Source organism: Suricata suricatta, chromosome 15 (genome assembly GCF_006229205.1).
Source record: "Suricata suricatta isolate VVHF042 chromosome 15, meerkat_22Aug2017_6uvM2_HiC, whole genome shotgun sequence".
NCBI classification, from domain to species: domain Eukaryota; kingdom Metazoa; phylum Chordata; class Mammalia; order Carnivora; family Herpestidae; genus Suricata; species Suricata suricatta.
The window spans coordinates 22,003,622-22,014,937 of NC_043714.1; the positions used below are offsets into that span (position 1 = coordinate 22,003,622).

Here is an 11,316-nt window from a genome sequence, read left to right on the forward strand (position 1 = left end):
TAGTACATGGCAATGAGAAAGAATGAAATATGGCCATTTGTAGCAAAGTGGATGGACCTCGAGGGTGTCATGCTAAGCAAAATAAGTCAGGTGGAGAAGGACAGATACCATATGTTTGCACTCATAGGTCTAACAGGAGAACAGAAGAAACCTAATGGAGGACCATGGGGTGGGGAAGGGGGAAAGAGAGTTGGGGGGAGAGAGGGATGCAAAACCTGAGAGACTGTTGAATACTGAAAACGAACTGAGGGTTGAAGGGGGAGGGGGAGGGGGAAGAGAGGTGGTAGTGATGGAGGAGGGCACTTGTGGGGAAGAGCACTGGATGTTACATAGAAACCAATTTGACAATAAACTATTTAAGAAAAAAACAACTGGACATGCACTTGCAAAAAAATAAATAAGCCTTCTTCCATATCTCACATGACATACAAAAATTAACACAAAATGGCAATTACATAACTGTAAGACCTAACTGCCAGATCTAAAGTGATAAAATATCTAGGAAAAAACACTGGCAAAAATCATACGATCTTTGATGAGGCAAAGATTTCTTGGACATGAGGCCAAAAGCACAATCTATACAGAGAACAGATAAAGAAATTAGGATTCATCAAAATTAACAACTACTGCTCTTCAAAAGATACTGGTAAGAAAAAAAAGAAATGATAAACCACAGGGTAGGAGGAAACATCTGCCAAACAGGTATCTAATAAAGGACTTGTATTCACAATAGCCAAAGAGAGACATCATCAGAGAAGACAGCAGAGTAGAAAGCTCCAATGAAGGAAAAGTCACTGACACATAGCAAATACTCAGTAGATATTTTACCAATGATTTTTTTATCATATTTACTACTAAGAAGCAATGATATAATTATCTGGGTACTCCCATCACCAACAGAGTTGCTAAAAATTTATAAATCATCATTCCATTATATACCACACTAGAACAGATACCATATTTCTCAAATTACAGATAAGAAAACTGAAACTCTAAATTACTTTCTCAAGATTACATTAGCTGGATAATGTAGGCCAAAGATCAAGCCTGACAAATCTAGCTAAGATTAAAAAAAAAAAAAAAAAAAGACTAGCTGGCTTCAAGACGTGATGTGGTCTCCCTCAGTAATAAAGCTATTCCAAAGCAAACCTCCTCAAAGGGCCATTCCTGGAGCTTTCTCAACACTTACTCATGCGTACCAGCAACTTCACAAAATAGGGAAATAAAGGAAAAGAAGAAAATACCATTCTGTGTTCTTTCTGCCTCTTTTCCTTATAGTCTACATTATAATAGCCTTCTTAAGAGACATGAAAAATCCAGACAACAATCCATAAAAAAAATGAAGAACTGTATTTAGCTACCTAGGATATGCAGCAACATCATAGTAACTCACATTAATATAAAGTATACTAAATTACTTCAGAGTTCAATTTGAAAGTGAGCAGAGAAACAAGAGGGCAAGGAAAACATTACAATTTTTTATTTAATCGTCACACGTTAAAAGTTGCCATAAGCTGTTTAGATTCTGTAAGACTCAGTGGAGGAAAGAGGAATGCATGTAAACATAAAATAGATCACTATTTCCCAACAAAAAGTGTGTATGAAAAGATAATTCCACACCACCTGGAAGATATTTATGTTTCTCAACTCTGGATGCACATTTGAATCATCCTGAGAGCTTAAAAAAAATCTTGATGTTTGGGCCTCATCCAAGACCAATCAAATTAGAATTTCTGAGAGTAAGACTCAGGCATAATTATTTTTTAAAGCTTCTTAGGTGATTTCAACAAACAACCAGGGTTGAGAACCACTACTGTAAGTGTGTGTGTGTGTGTGTGTATATAACATAAATATATATGCATGCATACATAGATATGTAAATTGTCATGTAACTGGTTACTGTTAGAGCTATGCTTAAAGTTTTCATGCCAGAGATAATCATTTATTTCATTAAAATACATTCCATGTCTCAAAACTACCAGTAGACATACATGAATGAAAGCGACTCTGCTTCCACAAAAGGGATCCAGACCCAGCAAATTAATGTTAACATTAATAATGAAAATTAGACTCATAAATGTTGTATTATATATATTATATTAAAAAATTGAGCTATAGGCTAAATAGGGTAGTCATGACCAAAGCACCCAGAGCAATAAGCAAAGGTTACGTAAGGGATCCCCAAAATTCCTTGGAATCCAAGAGAGTCCTGGGACTGTCTAGAAATCAGAATGTGGACAATAACAAATCTAGTCCTTTAGAAAGGGAAACTGATGACACTGAAGAAAGGGAGGGGAGGGAAGGAGAGGGGAAGCTAGAGGAATAGCCTTGAATAGGTGAGAGGAGTTGGGATCTTGTACAAAAATAGAGAGGCTGGCCCCTACAGGTAGTCCATCCACAATGCAGAATGAAAGGCAGAGTCTGAATTTAGGCTGGGATTTTGCCAAGCAAGTGCTAAACAAAGGGAGCAAAACTGCTGAGGGTATATACAAGGTATATGGAATTTAAGCTGGCTAAGAACTAGGTGAAGACTGAGGGAAGTGAGAAATAGGAAGAGTGGTAGAATCAATGGATTTGTGGTGTGGAAGAACTACCGAAGTCAAACTAATAGAGGGAATTAACTAGAAAGTTAGGAGGTGTAAGAGAAAGATGAATGCTTGAGATTAAAATTATGGAGGGTCTCAGGGTGCCTGGGTGGCTCAGTCGGTTAAGCGTCCAACTTCAGCCCAGGTCACGATCTCACAGTTCGTGGGTTCAATCCCCGCATCAGGCTCTGTGCTGACAGCTCAGAGCCTGGAGCTTCAGATTCTGTTTCTCCCTCTCTCTCTGTGACCTCTCCTGGGCGCTCTATGTCTCTCAAAAATAAATAAAAAGCATTAAAAAAAAGAAAACTTAAAAAAATAAAATTATGGAGGGTCTTGCAGTTATTGGTAATGATAAAGTCAAGAATATGATCACAGGAATGAGTGGCTGAAGGAGAATGGAAGCAAGATAATAACAGAAGTCCAAGAAACTGAAATGTCAGGATGTTGGAACAATCATCTGTGTAGACACTGAAACCAACAAAAATTAATACATGATGAGTTAGAGTAAAAGAGAGGCATGAGAAACGTGATGGAACCACCCAGAGGTGAGCAAAATGACAACCATGAGGGGACTATTCACGTGAAATTCAAAGCTGAGGAGTTATCTCAAGGAAGAATTCCTGGAATTAGAAATGAGGAGCTAAAAAGATATACACCAGAGGAACCATAAAATATAAAAGGATAAAGTATTTATTTAAATAAGCTAAAAAAACCTCAGTCTAGTATAAGACTAATTATCAACACACATCCCTAATTACATATAGCAATGTCTACACCTGAGAAAGGCAAGGCCTCCTGAAAGTCTGGGGGAGAGATCAGAGAAGTTTCACAGAAGTTCAGAAGATGTGGTATGTGATCTAAGTGTTCAAAAATGAGTAAGTAAAAAAGGCCCTCAAGGTAGGGAGGCACTACAACATAGGCAAAAGAGATATGAAAAATACATGAAACATTCTAAGAAATGCAAACAGTTCAACATGCTTAAGGGCAAAAAGAGGAGTATGAAGGAGTATGAATTAATGGGTACAAAAGAGAGTCAGGATACTTAATAGGCATACCAAGGCTGTAACGTTTTTCTCTACACAACTTTTTTCTCTACATAAATTATACACAAGAAATCCTTTCATAAAAGCTTCTAATAGGGAACAGAATTAATGGATTTGAGTTTTATCTTCTATTCCTTACTCTGAAGGAGGTGCTGGAAAACAAATAGTCCAGTAGCCAGTTGCTTTATACAGATTAACCAACTTTTAGAGAATCAATTACTTCAATATACAAAAATTTATGATAACTCCAAATCCAAGATTAAAAATGTATCAGGGCGCCTGGGTGGCTCAGTCGGTTAAGCGTCCGGCTTCGGCTCAGGTCAGATCTCACAGTTCGTGGGTTTGGGCCCCGCGTCGGGCTCTGTGCTGACAGCTAGCTCAGAGCCTGGAGCCTGTTTCAGATTCTGTATCTCCCTTTCTCTCTGACCCTCCCCTGCTCGCACTGTCTCTCTCTGTCTCTCAAAAATAAATAAAAAGCATTAAAAAAAATTTTTTTAATTTAAAAAAAGAAAACATTAACATTAAAAAATAATAAAAAAAATAAAAATGTATCAAAGAAATCTGTACAACTGAGACTTTTTTTAAAACATATGAATAGAGTTCAAACATAAGTGCATTGATTATAAACTTCTTTGTGACATATATATATACACACATAACATATATGCATTAGGTTATATATAAATATAAATTGCTTTTCCATTTAAGAGAACAATATTATACATGAATGCATAAATAATAATACTGGTATATACAACTTTTATAAATGATAAAACTTAGAATTCCATCTCACATTGGCAAAGATGTCTCACTAGGTAACTGTTGTTATATTTCCTCTGTCTTCATTTTTACTTTAGGCAAGTCAATTAACTTTTCTCTCCCTAATTTATATAACAGTAATCAAAAACTCACATTTCATGATTTGTTAAGATTTTTGTGAAGTACTGTATCTGAAAGAGCTTCATAAACCATAATGAGTTATAAAATTGTTTAGTTACAGACTTCTAAATATTAGTAAAAACAGAACCAAAAGCCTTCAGGTAACCTGCTGCCCCTCCCCTGCAAAATGAAGCACAATTAAAACCTGAGATGACAAATCTGATAGACTTTGATAAGCATGTCTCACCACCTCTCTTCATAACCTTACCTTCGAATGAGCAGGCCCTCTTTCTTTCAGAAGTTTATACTGGGGTTGGACTCTATTGAAACGGGCTAACTCATTTACCAGACACATTGGAGTTTTCTCTTTGGGGTTTGCCATTTTATCTTGTAGAGAAGCTGTAAATAAAAAGGCTGTAAACTTTTTGTGAAGAATGACTTTACAAAATGGATGAAAAGCTAGTTTTGACTTTTTTTGACTGAACTTAGATTGTAAATTTGGATTAAATTATTTTCACAAGTTTTATATAAAAAAATCAAATCATCTAAAGTCTTCCATTACATGCAACAGAAATATGTATCACATTTTAAACAGTAAATTAAAGTTACTTTTCCCCTACCTAAGTTGCTCTCTATTTTTTGATAACAACATGCTTAAAGATTTTTAAATTATATTATAATAATTTTTAATTTCTTATAACTTCCCTTTCCTTTTAAAAAAACTTTAGCATAAACACAATTCTCCTGATTCTTATTACTATAAAACTAAATTCTTTCTACCTTTTTAATTATTTTTTCAAGTTTATTTCTTCAGAAATCTCTACACCCAACATGGAGTTTGAACTCATGACCCCAAGATCAAGAAGAGCTGTATGCTCTACCAACAGCCAGCCAGGCAACCCAACCTTTTATATCACTTGGTCTTAATTTTTTTCCTTCTAATTTTGAAGCAGCATATTAACTGAAAGAGCTCTAGACTTGGGAATCAAGTACTAGCTCTTCCAACTATTATGTTTTAGTAACCTCCTTTTCTTTTTTTTTTCCTAGCAAAATTTTAACACAAGTAGAAAAGATATTTTAACCAATGTCCCTGTTCCTACGACCTAGAACTGAAATTAGTTTTTCCATGATTGTTTTGAGTCTTATTAAAAGTATTCCAGTTAAGTTCCCTTTATCCTGTCCAGAAACCACGACTCTATGAATTTAGAATATATCCCTCTGGGAGGTGCCTGGGTGGCTCTGTTGGTTAAGCATCCAACTTCTGCTCAGATCATGATCTCACAGTTTGTTTGAGTTCCAGCCCTGCGTCAGGCTCCATGCTGACAGCTCAGAGCCTGGAGCCTGCTTCAGACCTGTCTTGGTCTCTCTCTCTCAAAGTTAAGTAAACATTAAAAAAATTTTTTTCGAATATGTCCCTCTGGGATATTTGCAAATATATTTATATATGAATGCATGTATGTACATGAAAAAATAGTCCTGATATACATATATACATATGGTTTTATTGTCATATTAATAGTAATATTAACAATTTTCCCAACTTACTTTCTTCAATCTTATATTGTGTTTTTGATATTGTAACTTATATAGATCCATTGCATTAATTTTAACTGCTATATAAAGTAGGTTGGTCAGTTGGTAAAGCCTCCAACTTGGGTTCAGGTTATGATCCTCTGGTTTGTGGGTTCAAGCCCTGCATCAGGCTCTGGGCTGACAGCTCAGAGCCTGGAACCTGCTTCAAAATCTGTGTGTGTGTCTCTCTCTCTCTGCCCCTCCCCTGCTCACACTCTGTTTCTCTCTCAAAAATAAATACACGTTGAAACTAAGAATAAGAATAATAATTTCCATCATTATATCAGTTTTTTAATCCCTTCCCCTATTAACAGACATTTAGGTTGTTTCAATTCTTTACTCTTAAGAGTAAAAACACGTGCCAAATGGCACTCAGAGTGATTGTACCAAATTACCTTCCCCTAGCAGTATGAGAATCACCACTTCCTCTCAAATTTGAACAGTCAGGCATTTCAATTTTTGATAATCTGATGTATAACATTATTTTTTGTTATCCCCACTATTATTTTAATTTGCATTCCCATTTTCCTAGTGAGGATAATCATCTTTTCATGTTATTGATGATTTGGGTTTCCTTTTTCGGGAACTGCTTCCATCTTTTTTCGTATTGATTATTTTATATATTATATTTACCAATCTTTTCTTTTATAGTCTGTGCTTTCTATGTCTTAAGAAATCCTTCTCTAACCTGTAAGATCTTAACGATTGTTGCTTAATTTAACTAAGCCTTCTATGCTTCATATGTAAAATAAGGGTAATAAATCTATCCTACTTAACTCACAGATTGTTGAGGTTAAGATTTTTAAATGTACAGGGGCACCTGGGTAGCTCAGTTGGTTGAGCGACTGACTTTGACTCAAGTCATGAACTCGTGGTTCATGGGTTTGAGCCCCGCGTCAGGCTCTGTGTGGACAGCTTGGAGCCTGGAGCCTACTTCTGATTCTGTATCCCCCTTTCTCACTGCCCTTCCCCCACTCACTTGTGCTCTCTCTCTCTCTCTCTCTCTCTCTCTCAAAAATAAAGATTTTAAAAATTAAAAAAGATTTTTAAATGTACAGTAATCTAAATATTATAGCTTCAAATTACTTTCCTAATATATAGTAAATTATTTTATCCTATACTATTCCTTCATCTCATTTATAGACACATTAACTTTTTAGTTTTCATTCATCCCCTACAAATCAGTCCCAAGAAACACTTTAAAATCTAAGCATAAAGCATGCAAGTGAATTACTTTCTGCCCAATTAAACAGTAGTCAATCACAATGTGTCGAGCATACATTAAATGAATAGAAATAGCTAGTTTTAGGAACTACACCTATAAACTTTCTATGGCAAATTTAACAGACAAAACAATATTCTCTTAACTTTTTAGTACTCTTCATAGAACCAATACTTTAGTACAATAATTTGATCACAAGCATTACAATGAAGAAGTTACTTGACTAAATACCTAGTTAGGCACAAGTGAAAGAAAAGAGAACCTAAACAACCAGCTGTAGGAGCAGCACAGATGGCAGTTGATTCTACCATTAAACCATTCTAAATGGCCTGCAAAACAAAAAGCAAACAAACAACAAAAACGAAAAAACCCAGTAATTATTACTTTTTGGAACAGCACAAAGAAGACATGAATAAGTCGAGAGGTTTGAGGAAACCTGCATCTGACTTATTCCATTGTAAATTTTATAAACTGTACCAGAAAGTCAGTCACCATATAAAATACAAAGTGACCTCGATATAACTAATTTCAGTCCCTGCATATCATGGCATTAAAGAACTCAAGTACAACAGATAACACAGATACCTGAATATCAAAAAAAAAAAATGTTGATTTGTTAAAAATGAGAAAATACTAAGTCTGATAAAAGTCAGCCAATTCTGCGTAACAGTTAAGTAGCATTTATACTACTCAGCAATGCTACACATTCATCTGCTACAATGCAAAAACTATTAGGAGCACAGCAAGCATAATGTTATAATTTTATAGTGAAAAACTTTAATAACCTAGGTTTTTAACATATTAAAATGATAAGTTTAGGGGCACCTGAATGGCGCAGTCAGTTAGGCATCTGATTTTTGATTTCTGCTCAGGTCATAATCTCATACTTTGGGAGATCAAGGCCCCACATTGGACGCCACGTTTGGGATTCTCTCTCCCTCCCTTTCTGCCTTTCCCCCACCTACTCGTGTTCTCGTGTTCTCTCTCTCTCTCTCTCTCTCTCTCTCCCTCTCAAAATAAATAAACATTTTGGAAAAATGTTAAGTTTATAACTCTGTGTACTTGTTGGGTAAGAAAGCCTAATCTAAATCTTTTAAGAAAAGTGCCAACTAATAAGATGGTGTTAAATTTATATTGCATTAACTTTGATTCTCTGCTTCATCAAAAGAACATGAATCCAGTAAAACATTTTAATGTGTAACTAAGGTTTTGGTGTGAAAGGCATGCAAAATACATGCAGGATCTCACTTAGATAAAGCTTCATAACTAAAATTCAAAGGCTTAGATTTATTATTTTTAAAACTAGTCCTTTTAACTTTTTATTTTACAAACTTTAACTTATGGTTAAAACTTTATTTTAAATAGCTATTCCTCTATTTAATCAGAAATCTTATTAGTATTAACTACTTGACAGTGCTCATTGATAGAGCAATAATTAAAAGTTAAACCAAAATTTTAATAGAGCTACAAAACAAATTGGTCTATAAAAGTGGAGATCCAAAAATTAGCTTTCTAACTTTTTTTAGAAAAGTCAACATTGTGAAAAGTGAGAAATGTATACACTGTTGCATAGATATACATTTTCAAGAGACCTAAGAATGTCCTTCCTGAAGGTATTTTGAAATAGGCTTCAAGTCGGTTTGGTGGCTGGAATAGAAGCCTACTTATAAGTAAATAAAAATAATGAGAACGGATTTCACAATCTACAACTTGACCATTTCGAGAGAGCCATCTGCCCTATGATGGTTAGGATCCTGTTTGGACATCTCTGCCACCTACTGACAGCTCTATGACTTTGAGAAAGTACTGAAAACCCACTTTCCTAGACAGTAAAACAGAAATAATAGTTGTTTTTATATTACTATATGAGTTTAATGAGATGATACAAGACACACAATGACAAGAATCTATTATTCTGATTATAAACAATTCGTTTAAACACCATCATCAAATTACAAAAACATTGATATGGTTTCTATAAACTTTTTTTCATAGCTTTCCAAGCTAAAGTATTCTGGCTTAAAATGTTCTAGGGGCACCTGGGTGGCTCAGTCAGTTAAGTATCTAACTTTTGGTTTTGGCTCAGGTCTTGAATTTCACAGCTTGTGGGATAAAGCCCTGCATCAGGCTCTGCACCCACAGTACAGAGCCTGCTTGGGATTCTCTCTCTTTCCCTTTCTCTCCTCTGTCCCTCCCTTGCTCTCTCTCTCTCTCTCTCTCTGAAAAAATAAATTTGAAAAATAATGTTCTGTTAGGATATATTGATTTTATTCATACAAATAGACTTCTTTAACATTCTGTAAGAAACATATATTATGTTTTCCACTGACTCATAACATTAGAAGTTTGTTTCCACTGAAAAATTCTCAGCTGTGATATAAAACATTTTTGTCATATTTTGATTACGGAATATTCTATTTCTGTTGATATGAAACTTGCTTACATGTAACTCTCCATAACTTTGATAAATAGCTCTGGTAAAGAGATACTTAACAGTATCAGCACATGCAATAAAAAGTAGATATACTCTATTCTTTTCAAGATAGACCCTACTTTTATATCTTTATAAAATGTCCTCTCGGAGACTTATATCTTCACACTATATGAAAATAATGTAGCTCAGACTTTTCAATCAACAGGCAAAAATCCCTGTCCCAAAGGAGCTCAGAAGAGTACAAGAAACAGACACATATAATAAACAAATACAATACTACAATATAAGTGCTATAATAAGGCTGTTAAAGGGACTTCTTAGGTGGAGGAGGTATTTAAAGGCAGGTTTTAAGAGGCTGTGATCAGATTAAAGAAGTTGTGATTAGATTAAAGAAAGTGCAAATTCGCCAAGCTAGCAAGGGGAGCATACAGAAAGACAATCCAAGCTTGTCCAAGCACACATGCAGGAGAAAGCAGAGAAAACATCACATTCCATCAAATACAAGTAGATCATTAGCAGAAAATAGAATGCATAGAAGGTAACAGCAGAAAAAACTGACTAGAATCCATCAAAACACCAAAAGTTTCCTAAGCCAGAACTTACAGTAGCAACATTTTTAAGGTAGTTAAATTGCAGCCAGAGCTGTTGCTAATAAAGTCTTGGTCTACCTCACCTGCCAAGGCAAGTCTCTTCACAGAAGAATCCGTTTCCATCCCTGGTCCCAGAAATGACTTGGATATAGTGTCTATGTCTTTGCTGGCTTCCCTTCCCCTATGCCCTGCTATTGGAAGTGACTCATCCTAATTCCCAAGTAAATAAAAAAGAAAAAAAATAAATAAATAAACACAGAGTCAAAAGAGCAAAGAAATTGACCTTCCACCGCTTCTTGCCTTTTAGGAGAAAAAGAATTACCTACTCATATTTGTAACTAAAACAAAACCTCATTAACTTCAAATTAGAGTATAACCTAAGATTATCCACGCAAAATCACTACTCAAGGATCAAACTGCTGTTATAATTGCCTATTAGGGAAAAATGTAAGTTCCTACTTAATAGAAACACAAAAATAAATTCCCTAAGTACTAAATGAAAATATAAAAATAGGACAAAAGCACAAAAAACTTTGGCTAAATCTGCCATAATCCTGTAAGGTAGAAGGCTTTTCTAGATAAGAAGAGAAACCTAAAAGCCACAGTGAAATAAATTGACAGATTTAACAACATAAAAATGTAAATCTTCCGTACACCAAAACATACCACAAATGATGCGAAAATGGTCTACAAACTAGAGAAATGTTTGCAACACGTAAAGAAAAATTGTTTAACAATCACAAAACACAAAGATGATATGAATCAATTATTTTTCATTTTGCATTTTCTTTAATTATCTACTCAAAGTCATGCCTACTGCACCTCTAAACATTTCATTAAATCCAATTATACAGCAAACACTCCCAAAATAAACTTAGATTGTATTGCAGTTTCACTTAACAGTATATAAAATGCTGTGTTGTGACAGGTATCAACTATCCATTAGATACTGAATCAATTTTTCTTAAGCACTACTAACTGCTTGCTTTTC

General features: G+C 34.8%; 1 protein-coding gene across 7 annotated transcripts in view; it reads right to left on the reverse strand.

Annotated features, from left to right (window-relative positions):
- Window positions 1-11,316, reverse strand: part of STAU2 (staufen double-stranded RNA binding protein 2) — a 294,518-nt gene that overhangs the window by 254,678 nt on the left and 28,524 nt on the right. For 2 of the 7 annotated variants that reach the window (XM_029923404.1, XM_029923401.1), the window contains exons 1-2: window positions 10,409-10,427; window positions 4,776-4,906 (exon numbers count right to left, since the gene is read on the reverse strand). The exons of 4 other annotated variants lie outside the window; for them this stretch is intronic. In XM_029923404.1, the coding sequence (XP_029779264.1) occupies window positions 4,776-4,889 (114 nt within the window). In that variant the 5' untranslated portion in view covers window positions 4,890-4,906; window positions 10,409-10,427. Of the gene's footprint in view, window positions 1-4,775; window positions 4,907-10,408; window positions 10,428-11,316 lie in introns of those variants that run through there. One more of the 7 variants, XM_029923403.1, reaches the window with a different exon arrangement.